This window comes from Natator depressus, chromosome 5 (assembly GCF_965152275.1).
Source record: "Natator depressus isolate rNatDep1 chromosome 5, rNatDep2.hap1, whole genome shotgun sequence".
Lineage (NCBI taxonomy): Eukaryota > Metazoa > Chordata > Testudines > Cheloniidae > Natator > Natator depressus.
The window spans coordinates 130,534,693-130,549,733 of record NC_134238.1 but is presented as its reverse complement, the minus strand read 5'-3'; the positions used below and the strand labels follow the sequence as shown (position 1 = coordinate 130,549,733).

The 15,041-nt window shown below is 40.9% G+C and overlaps 1 protein-coding gene across 2 annotated transcripts in view; it reads right to left on the bottom strand.

Annotated features, from left to right (window-relative positions):
• Positions 1 to 15,041, bottom strand: part of SLC44A1 (solute carrier family 44 member 1) — a 102,383-nt gene that overhangs the window by 14,140 nt on the left and 73,202 nt on the right. For both annotated transcript variants that reach the window (XM_074953660.1, XM_074953659.1), the window contains exons 10-14: positions 10,169 to 10,334; positions 6,467 to 6,623; positions 6,156 to 6,239; positions 4,056 to 4,193; positions 1,979 to 2,215 (exon numbers count right to left, since the gene is read on the bottom strand). In XM_074953660.1, the coding sequence (XP_074809761.1) occupies positions 1,979 to 2,215; positions 4,056 to 4,193; positions 6,156 to 6,239; positions 6,467 to 6,623; positions 10,169 to 10,334 (782 nt within the window). The remainder of the gene's footprint in view (positions 1 to 1,978; positions 2,216 to 4,055; positions 4,194 to 6,155; positions 6,240 to 6,466; positions 6,624 to 10,168; positions 10,335 to 15,041) is intronic.

The following is a 15,041-nucleotide window of genomic DNA, read 5'->3' as shown; positions in this document are numbered from 1 at the left end:
GGCGATCGGGGGAAGTCCCGGAAGACTGGAAAAAGGCTAATGTAGTGCCAATCTTTAAAAAAGGGAAGGAGGATGATCCTGGGAACTACAGGCCAGTCAGCCTCACCTCAGTCCCTGGAAAAATCATGGAGCATGTCCTCAAGGAATCAATTCTGAAGCACTTAGATGAGAGGAAAGTGATCAGGAACAGTCAGCATGGATTCACCAAGGGCAAGTCATGCCTGACTAATCTAATTGCCTTCTATGATGAGATAACTGGTTCTGTGGATGAAGGGAAAGCAGTGGACGTGTTATTCCTTGACTTTAGCAAAGCTTTTGACACGGTCTTCCACAGTATTCTTGTCAGCAAGTTAAAGAAGTATGGGCTGGATTAATGGACTATAAGGTGGATAGAAAGCTGGCTAGATTGTCAGGCTCAACGGGTAGTGATCAATGGCTCCATGTCTAGCTGGCAGCCAGTATCAAGTGGAGTGCCCCAAGGGTCGGTCCTGGGGCCGGTTTTGTTCAATATCTTCATTAATGATCTGGAGGACGGTGCGGATTGCACCCTCAGCAAGTTTGTGGATGACACTAAACTGGGAGGAGTGGTCGATTCGCTGGAGGGTAGGGATAGGATATGAAGCGACCTAGACAGATTGGAGGATTGGGCCAAAAGAAATCTGATGAGGTTCAACAAGGACAAGTGCAGAGTCCTGCACTTAGGACGGAAGAATCCCATGCACGGCTACAGACTAGGGACCGAATGGCTAGGCAGCAGTTCTGCAGAGAAGGACCTAGGGGTTACAGTGGACGAGAAGCTGGATATGAGTCAGCAGTGTGCCCTTGTTGCCAAGAAGGCCAATGGCATTTTGGGGTGTATAAGTAGGGGCATTGCCAGCAGATCAAGGGACGTGATCGTTCCCCTCTATTCGACATTGGTGAGGCCTCATCTGGAGTACTGTGTCCAGTTTTGGGCCCCACACTACAAGAAGGATGTGGAGAAATTGGAGAGAGTCCAGTGAAGGGCAACAAAAATGATTAGGGGTCTGGAACACATGACTTATGAGGAAAGGCTGAGGGAACTGCGATTGTTTAGTCTACGGAAGAGAAGAATGAGGAGGGATTTGATAGCTGCTTTTAACTTCCTGAGAGGGGGTTCCAAAGAGGATGGCTCTAGACTATTCTCAGTGATAGCAGATGACAGGACAAGGAGTAAGGGTCTCAAGTTGCAGTGGGGGAGATTTAGGTTGGATATTAGGAAAAACTTTTTCACTAGGAGCGTGGTGAAACACTGGAATGGGTTACCTAGGGAGGTGGTGGAATCTCCATCCTTAGAGGTTTTTAAGGTCAGGCTTGACAAAGCCCTGGCTGGGATGATTTAGTTGGGGATTGGTCCTGCTTTGAGCAGGGGTTTGGACTAGATGACCTCCAGAGGTCCCTTCCCACTCTGATATTCTATGATTCTATGACATATGTTTCGCCGGCTTAAGTGATAGTGTGCACAGCTTCTCCTGCCGACATAGTGATCACCACTCATTGGGGGTGGTTTAATTATGTCGACGGATAAGCTCTCTCCTGTTGGCATAGATCTGTGATGTAGCCGCTCTTATAGTGGCGCAGCTGCATTGGTACAGCTGTGCCACTGTAAGGTCTCTAGTGTAGACATCTAGTGTAACTGTAACATGGCCTGCTTTGTCCCTGTCAGATGAGGTGCAACTTGGGCTCAGACACATACTCCAGGGAGGGGCTGTAAGCGCCACTATTTGAGGACTCAGAGAGATACTGTCTGAGCAAAGGCTGGTTTGTCGGTCTGGGTAAGAAACCCCAACCTGGGCACTACTGACGTGCGTCATATTTTCCTCTGTACCCAAGAGAAAGGTCTCTAAAAAAGGCTGACCCTGGGGTTTTTGTGCTGAATGGCATCAGAAGCTTGCACTAAATTCTTTATAGATAGTAGAGTTCCTTTGACTCAAGGCAGAGGGGAGGAAAACTAACCTACCATGAGAATTTTATCCATGTAGAATTCTCTACCAGGGCTTCCATCGTTGTATTTTGTATCAATGGCAAAACATAAGAAGAGGACATCCACGACCATTTCATAAATTGACAGGAAGCAGTGAGCAACCAGGAAAGCAAAGAGGCAGACGATGATGAGAGGCAGCACCCACACTGTGTAATCCCGCTGGTAGTTCAGCAACATAACCCCTGCCAAGCCTGTGCTGCAAACGATCAGGACCTGAAGCAAAGAAAACAAAACGACAAGAATGATTGCAGAAGCCGTTGGATTATTTTTCATGTACGTGCGCACAGACTTTAATCTCACAGGTGTAGGAGAACTGGATGCTGCAGTGTCACTGACTCCACCACAAGACACTAAATATGACTAAAACCCACGTGCCGCTGGATCCAGCCAGAGCTGTTTTCAATGCTGTGCCTGCGCAGAGGAGAATACCATCTCTTCAAAGCCCCAAAAGCTAATTCACATGAGTAAATACAAAGCTGTCACTCACCCATTGTTCCAGGGGCAAAAAAAAAAAAAAAAAGATACCCTTGTAAGACAGAACCTTACTCTGCTGTTTTGTCAGTTTATTCAAATGATAAACTCCTCGGGTCAGGGATCAGTTCTAGGTCTGTACTTTTTACAGAATATAAAAATTAGTATACCCAGATCCATCAACTAATATGCTTTATAATAATTTTGCTTGCAAACACACACTTAGACAAAATATCCCTTCAGCTTGTTCCTGTCCCTCCTATTTGCAACAGGAAGGCTGCTAAGAATTACCTTGTGTATTAGGTCCCCACTGTAAAATAAGCCTTATTTCTCACTCTGATTTTAACAGTGTAAGGCATTTCTACATCTCTTTCAGGTAGTTTCTCAAAAATTAGCGTGAGTGGCCCTATGAAACGTCATATTGGGTGTCAATGTATTTTTTATGAACAATACACCATATCTCTGCATTTAAAAAATCAAACACCGCAAAATAGGTCAGTTTCCACTGTATTATTCAGATATTGCATTAAGCTGAAAGAAGAACGGGGCTGGCCAGGCAGCATCACGGAGTTAACACTGTTGTTTGGTAGTCTGCACTGCTTATTTAAGCATTACTGCCACCCTTCTGTTCACCCAATGATCTGAAAGCCATTTTTTGATGGAGACATTTCCTGTCATGTTAGAGTACTCCAGAGAACTGCACTGCTCACTTCAATACCCCCAAGGCACCTGTATCTTCATTATGTGCTCATTCCCATCACTCTGTATTGATTCGTTTATTTACTGGATTAGAAAACCACACTTAAGAGTTCAGCCCACTGTAATCTGATTTAATAAACGGAGAGGAGCATACAGAGGACAGACAGTTCTTTCCATGAAGGGCCCCAATGCTGATACGTACTTGTGGGGATACATCTGAAGCGGCTGGACTAGTATTTAGTAAATACGAACAGAAAAAGTCAGCCCAGATGGAACAGTAACATACTGGGTTCTGGTTTTTCCTAAAGAAATAGAAAATGGAGCTGCAACAGCAGTTCTTAGTAATCTTTCTACCTTGGAATATACTTGATCCCAACTCTTTCCTCTTTACTCCCACAATGGGCAACTCCCAGCTGCCAATACAAAGTCCTGCTGCCTCCCATTCCACCCCTACTACAAGGGCTGGTTGAAAAGGGGTAACTTCTTTCTGAAGGAAAACTGAGGTTTGATTAAACAAGTTGTTAGGGGAATTGTCGGCTTTCCTTACATTTTAGATTTTTCAATGGAAAACTAAAAACTTCTGGCCAGACTTTTTTCAGCTGTCAGTTGTCAAAGGAATTTTCAGCTGAACCCCTGCAACGCGCACTGTCTGACCAGTCTTACCCACCACTATCCGGAAAGTCTTTTACACTTCCCTTTCCTGCTCACGGCCCTCTAAATCATGTTCCTGACTGGAAACAGCAGGATGGAATGGGTCCCAGCAGTAGGCAGTGGGAAAACAAGCTCTCAGAGGCACATTGTAGCTGCAGTGCAAGCACAGGGAAGGTTTCTGACAGCAAGCAGACTTGTTCCACGTCTGTAACAGTACACCCCTGAGGCATACCTTTCCCAGGAACAGCATGAAGTCTCCCACTGTGTTTATGGCAGCCACTCGCAGAGCATTCTCCACTAGAATGACAAAGGCATCCTTCGCTGAGGTGCAGAAGTTGGTGCTGTTGATAGCTGTGGCTGTATATGCATTCTGGGGGAAAACAAAAATGAAGAATTAGTCACAGACACACTGTCCCTTTTCCTTCAACATTCCCCAGAGCTCGTGTTCCCAATATCTATCTACCTGCCAAGAAATCATCTGCTACGGCAACAAGACTTTCTCCTCCCATCCCCTTCCACAACAGGGAACACAATGTCATGAGACACTTAATTTAATAAGAGATCTTTAAAGGTACAAATCTAATCAATAAATAATGAGGACTCAATAACATGACACTCACTTTCAAGACAACCAGCTCCATCCCAGAATTAGGGAGGAAAGGAACTGTGTAATGAAAAATCCAGTCAGTGCTCACTGCTGATTTCATAAACAAAACAAGGCAAGGATTTGTGCTGGCTTTTGAGCCAGTCACTGCTCACCTTGAAGCTGCGAAACCAAGTCCCCCCAGGGCAGTGGTTGACTCAATAGACAGAGAACAACAGAGGAAGGAATAACCATTTTTCCACCTGCCTTGCTTATTCTTGCCATATATATCAGTTTCACAGCAAAATGCTAGTGGAAAAATCATTTGGAATCTCGCTGCAGGAGTAGGAGATGAGCAATGACATTACTACCTAGTTAAGCAGCTGGATAAAAATCTCTCTCAGGACATACAAGTTTGAGGGTCATGTGTTTCAGAGAAGTTGCTTTCTAGATGTTGGAAAAGAAAGGATTTCTAGTTCTGTCCAGCATCACTGACTAGGTAAGGCATAGGTAACAAAGACAATTTCCAATAATTACACACTTCACTAATAATCTTCATCAAGACAATTCAAAACCAAGGCCTGGTGAGGGCAGGCCAGGACTATGCCCACGCTAGAACTTTATGGTATGCTATAAGGTTTTGTCTGGTAGTTTCATCACAACTCTGAAAACCAAGCTTTGAATAAGGCAGCTTCCAAAAACGTATCTTGGGGTTCTACAAGGAGTACAAGTTCTGTCCGACTTTAATCTGACCCAAGGGGAAAGTGAGCTCGCTTACAAAGGTAGCTGGGTTCACAGTCATATAGTTTGCCAAATCAAAGAGGGAGGAGCTCCATCATACAAAATGTTTGTCTCAAATTTGAGAAACAAATCGAATAGTAAAAAAGAAATTTATATTAACAGACTACAGCACAACTCTCCCACAAGGAAACAGATATGACTAAACAACCCATCACAATTCACAGTTGTTTTCCTTCTTTAGACAATGCTACACTGAAGCTGGGAGGTACAATTCCCAGCTCAGGTCGATGTTCCCGTGACAGCTCTGCTCAAGCTAGCACGCTAAAAATAGCAGCGTGGCAGCTGAGGTGGCACCTTGGGCTAGCCACCCGAGTACATACTCGGGATCTCAGACATGGTTAGACTCTGACACTAGCCCCACCTGCCATAGCTACCCTACTCTTTTTAGCACACGAGCTCAAGCAGAACTAGTATGTATACATCTACCTGAGACAGGAACTGCACCTCCCATCTGCTGTGTCGACATAGCCTTAGAGGAAGAGACTTAAAAGAAATACATTTTCTCAAATATGTGATGCTCAAATATTAAAAAGGAGAAAAGCGCCACACTCTGTTACGATAAATACACTTTCAAACTTAAATGTACCTGGGGAGAACGGGTGCCGGGGGTGTTGTATTCAGCCATTAAACTAATGCTATATTGCTTAGACACGATTAGTCATTTTTAAAGGACAAAATGTCTTTCCAGAAAGAGAAATGTGGACAATTTTTCACACAGGCGCTGTTAATGAGGACTAATGTAATGAGCCTCAGTGAGATCACAATGTACTTTAATTTCAGTAATGGGGACATGACTGAGGTACATAGGTTCAATCAAGTTCCAAAGTACAATTTAACATGTGTCAACTTCAGGAAAAAATTACTCCATCTTCTGGTTTAAGACTATCCTTCCTCAAACACATAAATTGTCAGCCTTTATATAAAAAGTCATAGTATATAAAATCTTACCTGATTTAAGTAAGTCAGGCACTTTTCTAGACACCAAAGGCAGCAGATGCAAGCTTTCAGCATACATCGAGCACAGGCATTTTCCTAGCATGGCAACAGGGGAAAAAAACCCAAATACATTAAAAAACCCCCAAAGGACAAAGAACATGAACGACCATTACATTTAAATGCATGGGCTATACTTTAAGGGCTGAATATTCTGAAATCAGCCCGTAAGTTTCATGAACACACTTACTTTTTTGGTCAGAACTTAGGATCAAATTTCAAGCATTTGGAACCCAGTATTTTAATAAGAAGTAGGTTTCCCTTACTTTTCCTTTGAGTTGGGAATGAATATACATAAGGATCATTCGTGGAATCTTCACTAATGTGATAATGAAAGAACCTTTTGCCACTGTTCCTAGGTGGTAACAGACAAGGCGATTTACTGATGCCAGAATAGGAGTAAATGGCAGATTCCGTTTCTCCCTGTGGAAAATCAGCAGAGAAATACAATAAAGCAGTATCATCAATATGGACTTCAGATAAGAAAAACCACCTACAGACAAATTCGGACTGAGTTCATAGGTGAAAAGCAATTTGGTGGTCTCATTCTAGTCTTCAGTGGACACTGCTGATACACTGAGAAGCAGGGTATAGAACAGTATTAGCTCTAATGTAGTAACAGGAAGAGGATGAGTCATCAGCTGAGCTGTGCGGGGATACTGGCCTGCACTATAGTTATACCTAACCAATCAATTTTTTAAGCTCTACACTTTTATGAATGTCTAATTCAACATTTTTAAGTCTTTCCCTCCTCTCCCCCAAATTTATTTTAGGATTTTCCCTATTTTATATATTGGAAAAAGCATATATACATTCATTACACAAAAGCTGTTTTCAGACCATTTGTATTTCTGAATATACCTATCCACAAAGCCAGGGAATCAAGTATTAAAACAAAATACAGTGCTGTAACCAAGTATTTATAGGGATGTATTTATAAGGGGAAATAGGGATGTATTTATAAGACGAGCTGAATGCACATTCAGTCTTCTGATATAGCTTTTAAGAAATGTATTCTTATCATTCGTATTTGTTTCCTCTAAAGCAAGCCATCACTATTTCCCTCTCTACAGTAGGTCCATTCAGCATTTAGTGAAAGAGCGCCCGATAAGTATTAAAAAAAAAAAAACTCAGTGATACAAGTATCATAGGATTAATGTTAATGAAGTGCCAGTGTTCCAATAATAAAATGCCTCCCCTGAATTTAGGGAAACCTATTCTTAAGGTTTCAGAGTAGCAGCCGTGTTAGTCTGTATTCGCAAAAAGAAAAGGAGTACTTGTGGCACCTTAGAGACTAACCAATTTATTTGAGCATAAGCTTTCGTGAGCTACAGCTCACTGCATCCGATGAAGTGAGCTGTAGCTCACGAAAGCTTATGCTCAAATAAATTGGTTAGTCTCTAAGGTGCCACAAGTCCTCCTTTTCTATTCTTAAGGGTGGTTTCACTTGAAAAATATAAAAAAGTGGCACCGTCTAATTCCACAGACCTGCTCCCTGCATGTACTGATTCATGCTGACTTCAGTGAGGAAAAAATGTTTTTACACCTTTTGGCTCCTGTTAGCATTCTGAAGTCAGTTTTCAGTGAGCTGGATTCTATTTCTTCTTGCAAAAAACAGTTTACCTAGTTCCAACCAGTTATATCTGTGCAAATGGAAGAAGGCAATTGGCTTGCACAAGTGTAACCGAGGGCCTAACCTGGCCAACAGAACCTTATGACTAGGCTTGGAAGCATTACGTTTTTACCAGTAGATGTTGATAAATGTCAATTTCACCACACACACACACACACACACACACACACACACACAATGGCAGAGTAAGAAAAATGCTCCTTGAGTTTGATTTCAGGATGTTTGCCTTGTATATTTTGACAGAGGATGTTGGCAACTTGTGTTTTAACAGTCATAAAAGCTTTAAATTTCTGATTCTCATTGTCTACGGTCGTTAAATAATTCTGACCTTTCTCCATCATTCCCCTCAACTGTGAAAATTTAAATAAAGATTGAATGAAATGCTTGAAATGAACATTGATATTATCCATCAAAATAATAAAAAAAAACCCCAAACGCTGCCAAGACTACTTATGACTGGTAGCATTACATGAAATGCAAAGAGCCTGTCTTGGTTTTCAGATCCCTAGGTGAGAGTTCAGGGCTGGCAGTTAAACAAAAATCTTTCTATATGCAAATTATGTACATTTGATCTAGAAATCATTAACAACGATGTGGAACCCCAGTATGCCATTTTCACAGTCACTTTTCAGACTAGAACCACACTTTACTATGCAAGAAAACGAAGTAGTAGAGGGAAATGGATATTTAATCACTCAAAATTCCCATTAAGGGATGATGGATAGGGAGCAGGTAAGAGCAAACTCATTTACCTTCAGGTAAAATACAGTTAATAAACTCACAGATGTTGAGGATGCAAAAGATCTCTTAAATCATCTAGCCCACCCCCATGCTGCAGCAGGACTATTCCTGCCTACTGTGTATTTCCTAGTTATGTACAATTTTTGAAAACTGTACATTTGTAAAAACAGCACAGCAGGGACATCAATGAAATGAATGGTTGCCGGATATCAATGAAAATAAATTATGGTAAGGTATTTTTCATATGAGAGAACACTTAAACCAAAGTCCTGGTCTGCTCTGCTCTGCATGGACAATGATGACCCTATGGCAATTTTAATAAGGCATAAAGGCTTTGTCATGGGTTGACATTTTCCTCCCTTACTCCACCACTCTTGCTGTGCATCACCGCTGATGCCCTCTGCTTCAGAAGTAGCTGCGTTTTTCCAGAGGTGCTGTATCTCTATTGTTTGCAAACTACTTTGAGACCATTTGGAATGGGAAGTGTAACTTAAATTATCAGATTGTGAGCACAGAGATTTCTTTTTTTAAACAAATATATAGTGAACTATAAAATATCACGGTTACATTTTGAGAAATTTCACTTTAGAAAGATATACTTTAAAAAAAAAGAAGAGGTGAATAAGTTCAATAAGATCATCATTTCTTTCCTTAATCAAAAATGTTGCCAACAGTTGTATGTTAGCGAAAGCACTGGATATCACTTCAGTATTGCTCATTCTCACAAAATTATTGCAAGACTCGTGATAGAGTTTTTCTTAAAGCCTTATCTCCTAGCTCTGTGATTGAAGAACCTCCGCTTCCATTTAAAAAAAAAATAAAAATTTCTAGTCCTTATTGTGTAGAAAAAAGCTTAAAAACATGATTTCGGTGCACCTAGAGACTAAAAAAAACCAAATTAAAAAAAGCTCAGATTTATTTATTTTTAATTCTCATTATTTTTGAACACTGCAATACTACCAATTAGGAGTTATTATCCTAAAAACATGTGATGCATCCCTCTCTTGTATTTGAGATACATGTGCATTAGCTGATATGAGTATAGCATGATTTACAAATTTAGGACTCATGCACAGTGATGGTACATGGAGATTTAATGTATACATTTTGCTTCACATTAACATTAGTATATAATCTTGCCTGAATTCATATGAAAATGATGGCTCTAATGGGACTTTCTGTAATCTTAGAAAACAGACAAATGAGTGGGTGAAAAGAATTGAAGGACTATATTTTTCAGTTAAGTAATCCCAGTCAATTAGTGCCAATCCTCTTAATTTAAATGGAGCTTATCAGCTTTATTACTGACAAGAGATGAATGTCAAAGTGCTTTTTACTTTTTTTTTTTAAAAAAATGAATCATCTAGGTCTTAATTGTGTATATGGGACATAGGGGCAAACAAGACTACAGTGCTTAACATCTTTAAATTGAACAAAACCAGCTAAACATACTATTTATTTTAGGAGTTTGCTTTTGCTTTTCAGCTTTCAGGCAGAACACATCTGCTCATTTCACCACAAGCTCTGGCCCCAGTTATTTTTGATGATTCAGTTACTAGGTCTCTCAAGAAAAAGCTGTCTGAAAAGTTCTCACCTTGTGAAATAGTATGTCACAACAGCCCCAGCTACAGTCATCTGTTGACAGGCTAGAATAAATTCACTGATCCAGATCAGCCCTACCACATGGTACCACCACATGTATCGTAGAGGGCCCAAAACCCGGAATTCCACAAACCCTTGTTCATTTAGGACAGGGCTACCTAGGAACAAATCAGAGAAAGAAGGCAGACAGCCAATATCAACTTAGAAAGAAGGAACCATTTGCAATTCAGTTAATAACTCTCAATCATTGAAGAGTGATAGCTCTGTCTACTAATAAAGCGTGAAGAGCTGTGTAGCTGGACAGTTGATAATGGAGATAATATTGCTGGGTCAGCCTGCAGAATTAGTAATTACTGTTAATAATTATGCAGAGAAAGGATTTTTAAATTCTCCAGAGCACACTCAACATACAACTTAAAAAAAAAAAAATTGTTAGCCATGTGGCAATTTGGAAAAAAATAATAAAGCAGAATGATTTCTTATTCCAAAATGTAAAGGAAGGAAACCTAAGTCATTCTGAATTTTCTGCCACGCTCTCTTCATATCCATAGTTTGCAAAAATTGCAGAAATTTATTTAAAGATCATAATTTGTATTTTTTAGTTAGGATCAAACAACATTAATGGTCACCTCTATTTCTTGATAGTGCAAGTGTTTATATGTGTGTTTTGTCTATATTTGAACAACAAAATCTATTTGCTAGAATACTAGCAGCATTTGAGAAGAGAAGATTTTTCCCAAAGAATTTTATACATATTTTAAAACCCAATAGACTTGTCTGATCCAAGTAGCACTTTCACATAAGCTCACTGACATTGTGTCAGGATTTCCTCAGGCGATGGATGCTCTATTTCAAAAAGCATTAGCACTCACTGTGGAGGTCCATCTCACCCATCAGAATGATGTGAACAGCAGAAGAGGTTCAGGAAAATACAGAGAATGGACATAACAGGTGCATAAAACAGATCCAACTTGAAAGCCGTAAGTGTTTTCACTTAGGTTTGCACTAGATCTGTTATGTGAATGGTTTCAGATTTGTATGAACCTTGGAAGACAAACACCAATACCAAATGACAGGTTTCAGAGTAACAGCCGAGTTAGTCTGTATTCGCAAAAAGAAAAGGAGTACTTGTGGCACCTTAGAGACTAACCAATTTATTTGAGCATAAGCTTTCGTGAGCTACAGCTCACTTCATCGGATGCATACTGTGGAAACTGCAGAAGACATTATATACACAGAGACCATGAAACAATACCTCCTCCCACCCCACTCTCCTGCTGGTAATAGTTTATCTAAAGTGATCACTCTCCTTACAATGTGTATGATAATCAAGTTGGGCCATTTCCAGCACAAATCCAGGTTCTCTCACCCCCCCCCCCCTTTTTTTTTTTTTTTCAAAAAACCACACACACAAACTCACTCTCCTGCTGGTAATAGCTCATCCAAAGTGACCACTCTCCCTACAATGTGCATGATAATCAAGGTGGGCCATTTCCAGCACAAATCCAGGTTTTCTCACCACCCCCCCCCCCTCCACACTGCTATGAGTACCCGCATGGCCCCACAGTATGCCAACATTTTTATGGCTGATTTAGAACAACGCTTCCTCAGCTCTCGTCCCCTAACGCCCCCACTCTACTCGCGCTATATTGATGACATCTTCATCATCTGGACCCATGGAAAAGAAGCCCTTGAGGAATTCCACCATGATTTCAACAATTTCCATCCCACCATCAACCTCAGCCTGGTCCAGTCCACACAAGAGATCCACTTCCTGGACACTACAGTGCTAATAAACAATGGTCACATAAATACCACCCTATACCAGAAACCTACTGACCGCTATTCCTACCTACATGCCTCCAGCTTTCACCCTGACCACACCACACGATCCATCGTCTACAGCCAAGCTCTGCGATACAACCACATTTGCTCCAACCCCTCAGACAGAGACAAACACCTACAAGATCTCTATCAAGCATTCTTACAACTACAATACCCACCTGCGGAAGTGAAGAAACAGATTGATAGAGCCAGAAGAGTTCCCAGAAGTCACCTACTACAGGACAGGCCTAACAAAGAAAATAACAGAACGCCACTAGCCGTCACCTTCAGCCCCCAACTAAAACCCCTCCAATGCATTATTAAGGATCTACAACCTATCCTGAAGGATGACCCAACACTCTCACAAATCTTGGGAGACAGGCCAGTCCTTGCCTACAGACAGCCCCCCAACCTGAAGCAAATACTCACCAACAACCACATACCACACAACAGAACCACTAACCCAGGAACCTATCCTTGCAACAAAGCCTGTTGCCAACTGTGCCCACATATTAATTCAGGGGACACCATCACAGGGCCTAATAACATCAGCCACACTATCAGAGGCTCGTTCACCTGCACATCCACCAATGTGATATATGCCATCATGTGCCAGCAATGCCCCTCTGCCATGTACATTGGTCAAACTGGACAGTCTCTACGTAAAAGAATAAATGGACACAAATCAGATGTCAAGAATTATAACATTCATAAACCAGTCGGAGAACACTTCAATCTCTCTGGTCACGCAATTACAGACATGAAGGTCGCTATCTTACAACAAAAAAACTTCAAATCCAGACTCCAGCGAGAAACTGCTGAATTGGAATTCATTTGCAAATTGGATACTATTAATTTAGGCTTAAATAGAGACTAGGACTGGCTAAGTTGTTATGCAAAGTAGCCTATTTCCCCTTGTTTTTTCCTCCCCCCCCCCCCCCCCCCGACGTTCTGATTAAACTTGGATTTATGCTGGAAATGGCCCACCTTGATTATCATACACATTGTAGGGAGAGTGGTCACTTTGGATAAGCTATTACCAGCAAGAGAGTGAGTTTGTGTGTGTGTGTTTTGGGGGGGGGAGGGGTGAGAAAACCTGGATTTGTGCTGGAAATGGCCCACCTTGATTATCATGCACGTTGTAGGGAGAGTGGTCACTTTGGATGAGCTATTACCAGCAGGAGAGTGAGTTTGTGTGTGTGGTTTTTTGAAAAGAAAAAAAAAAGGGGGGGGGGGTGAGAAAACCTGGATTTGTGCTGGAAATGGCCCAACTTGATTATCATACACATTGTAAGGAGAGTGATCACTTTAGATAAGCTATTACCAGCAGGAGAGTGGGGTGGGAGGAGGTATTGTTTCATGGTCTCTGTGTATATAATGTCTTCTGCAGTTTCCACAGTATGCATCCGATGAAGTGAGCTGTAGCTCACGAAAGCTTATGCTCAAATAAATTGGTTAGTCTCTAAGGTGCCACAAGTACTCCTTTTCTTTTTACCAATACCAAAATAATTTTGTTCTAGTAAATTACTATTTGGAAAAGCAAGTTTCTTCTGACTCATTTTTAGAAATGTTATACATTTTGGCTTTTAGTAGTTTGGGAAATATTGATATATATAGTATGTATGGCCTTGTTTCTGCAAAGACTTCAATATTTGTTTAACTTTAATGCAAAACATTTTGTCCCATTGACATCAATGGGACAACTCACAGTGCATAAAATTAGGCACATGCAGGACCAGGGCTGAGGTTACCAACAATTAAAACGGAGCAAAGCTTTTTATTATTAAAGCCCAAGCTTTGGCCCTGATGATGCAACTGGTCCATTGGGTGCAGGGGTCTGTCTACCTGCACAGCTCAAAATGCAGAATTGGGACCATAACCATTTTCAGGCACAAGAAAAATAGTGTGACTCATTGTTCCCCAGATAACAAACATCACATCTCATAATTAAAATTAAACTTATAGCAGTAAAACAAACAAAACCAAGAACAAATTCTGTTATCTCTGTCCCTTATTAAAAACAGGGCCCTAAAATCCTAAATATTTTCCCATAGTTAGGCTGAAATAGTTTTACGATCTAAAAAGTGTTAAAATTACTATAATGTATTAGAGCATCTGTGAAGTAGTGAACCCACTATTTCAAGTTCCATTTAACCCTCTTCCCCCATATGCTTATAACTTTCTGAAAAATACACATTTCCCATTTTGAAAAGTTACTGCCACCGTTTTGTACAGAACTAACTAAAATCAGCTAAACATTTAGGCCCCAATCCTACAAACTCCTCTATTCAGGCAAACCCTTGTACCTCTACTGAACCCCAGCAACTTCTATGGTGAATCTCTAGGCCTTTATCTTGAAACTGGGTGTGTAAAGTCCTCATTGCTGAGGAGCATGTCCACTGCCAAGGCTATGTCTACACTTAAAATGCTACAGCGCACAGCTTAGCACTTCAGTGTAGATACTTCCTACAGCGATTTCCATAGTAAATTCACCTCCCCAAGAGGCAGTAGGTAAGTCGATGGAAGCGCTGTCTACACAGGGACTTAGGTTGGCTTAATTATGTCGCTCAGGCATGTGGATTTTTCACACCCATGAGCAAGGTAGCTGGGTGGATCTAACTGTCTAGTGTAGACCAGCCCTAAGACTGCCACAAACACCAGAAAATTGGCTACTGTGCATTTGCGTTTTGAGCGATGCTCTGTGCATGCATGTGTCCTTTTAGAAATGTGCATTTATCAGTTTACGTAGTGGCTAAATTGCTTGTGCTGCCATAAGTCCTTAGAGGAGCGTCTCTGGGTTTTTTAACCCTTTGCTCTACAATGAAAAGGAGGAAAATTAAATGCAAAAAACTGTTAATGTAATGTTCATGTCATAGGAGATATATTTAAAAAGTCAAGAAATGCAGAGTTATGGCCCCTACAGTAACATTAGCATATTCATATTGCACGTCTCTAGCATTTTCTATTCCTTTTACTTTTGTTAAATACATTGCATATATGTTGAATATTATGGCAAGTGACTATATTAATATTTCTGCAGG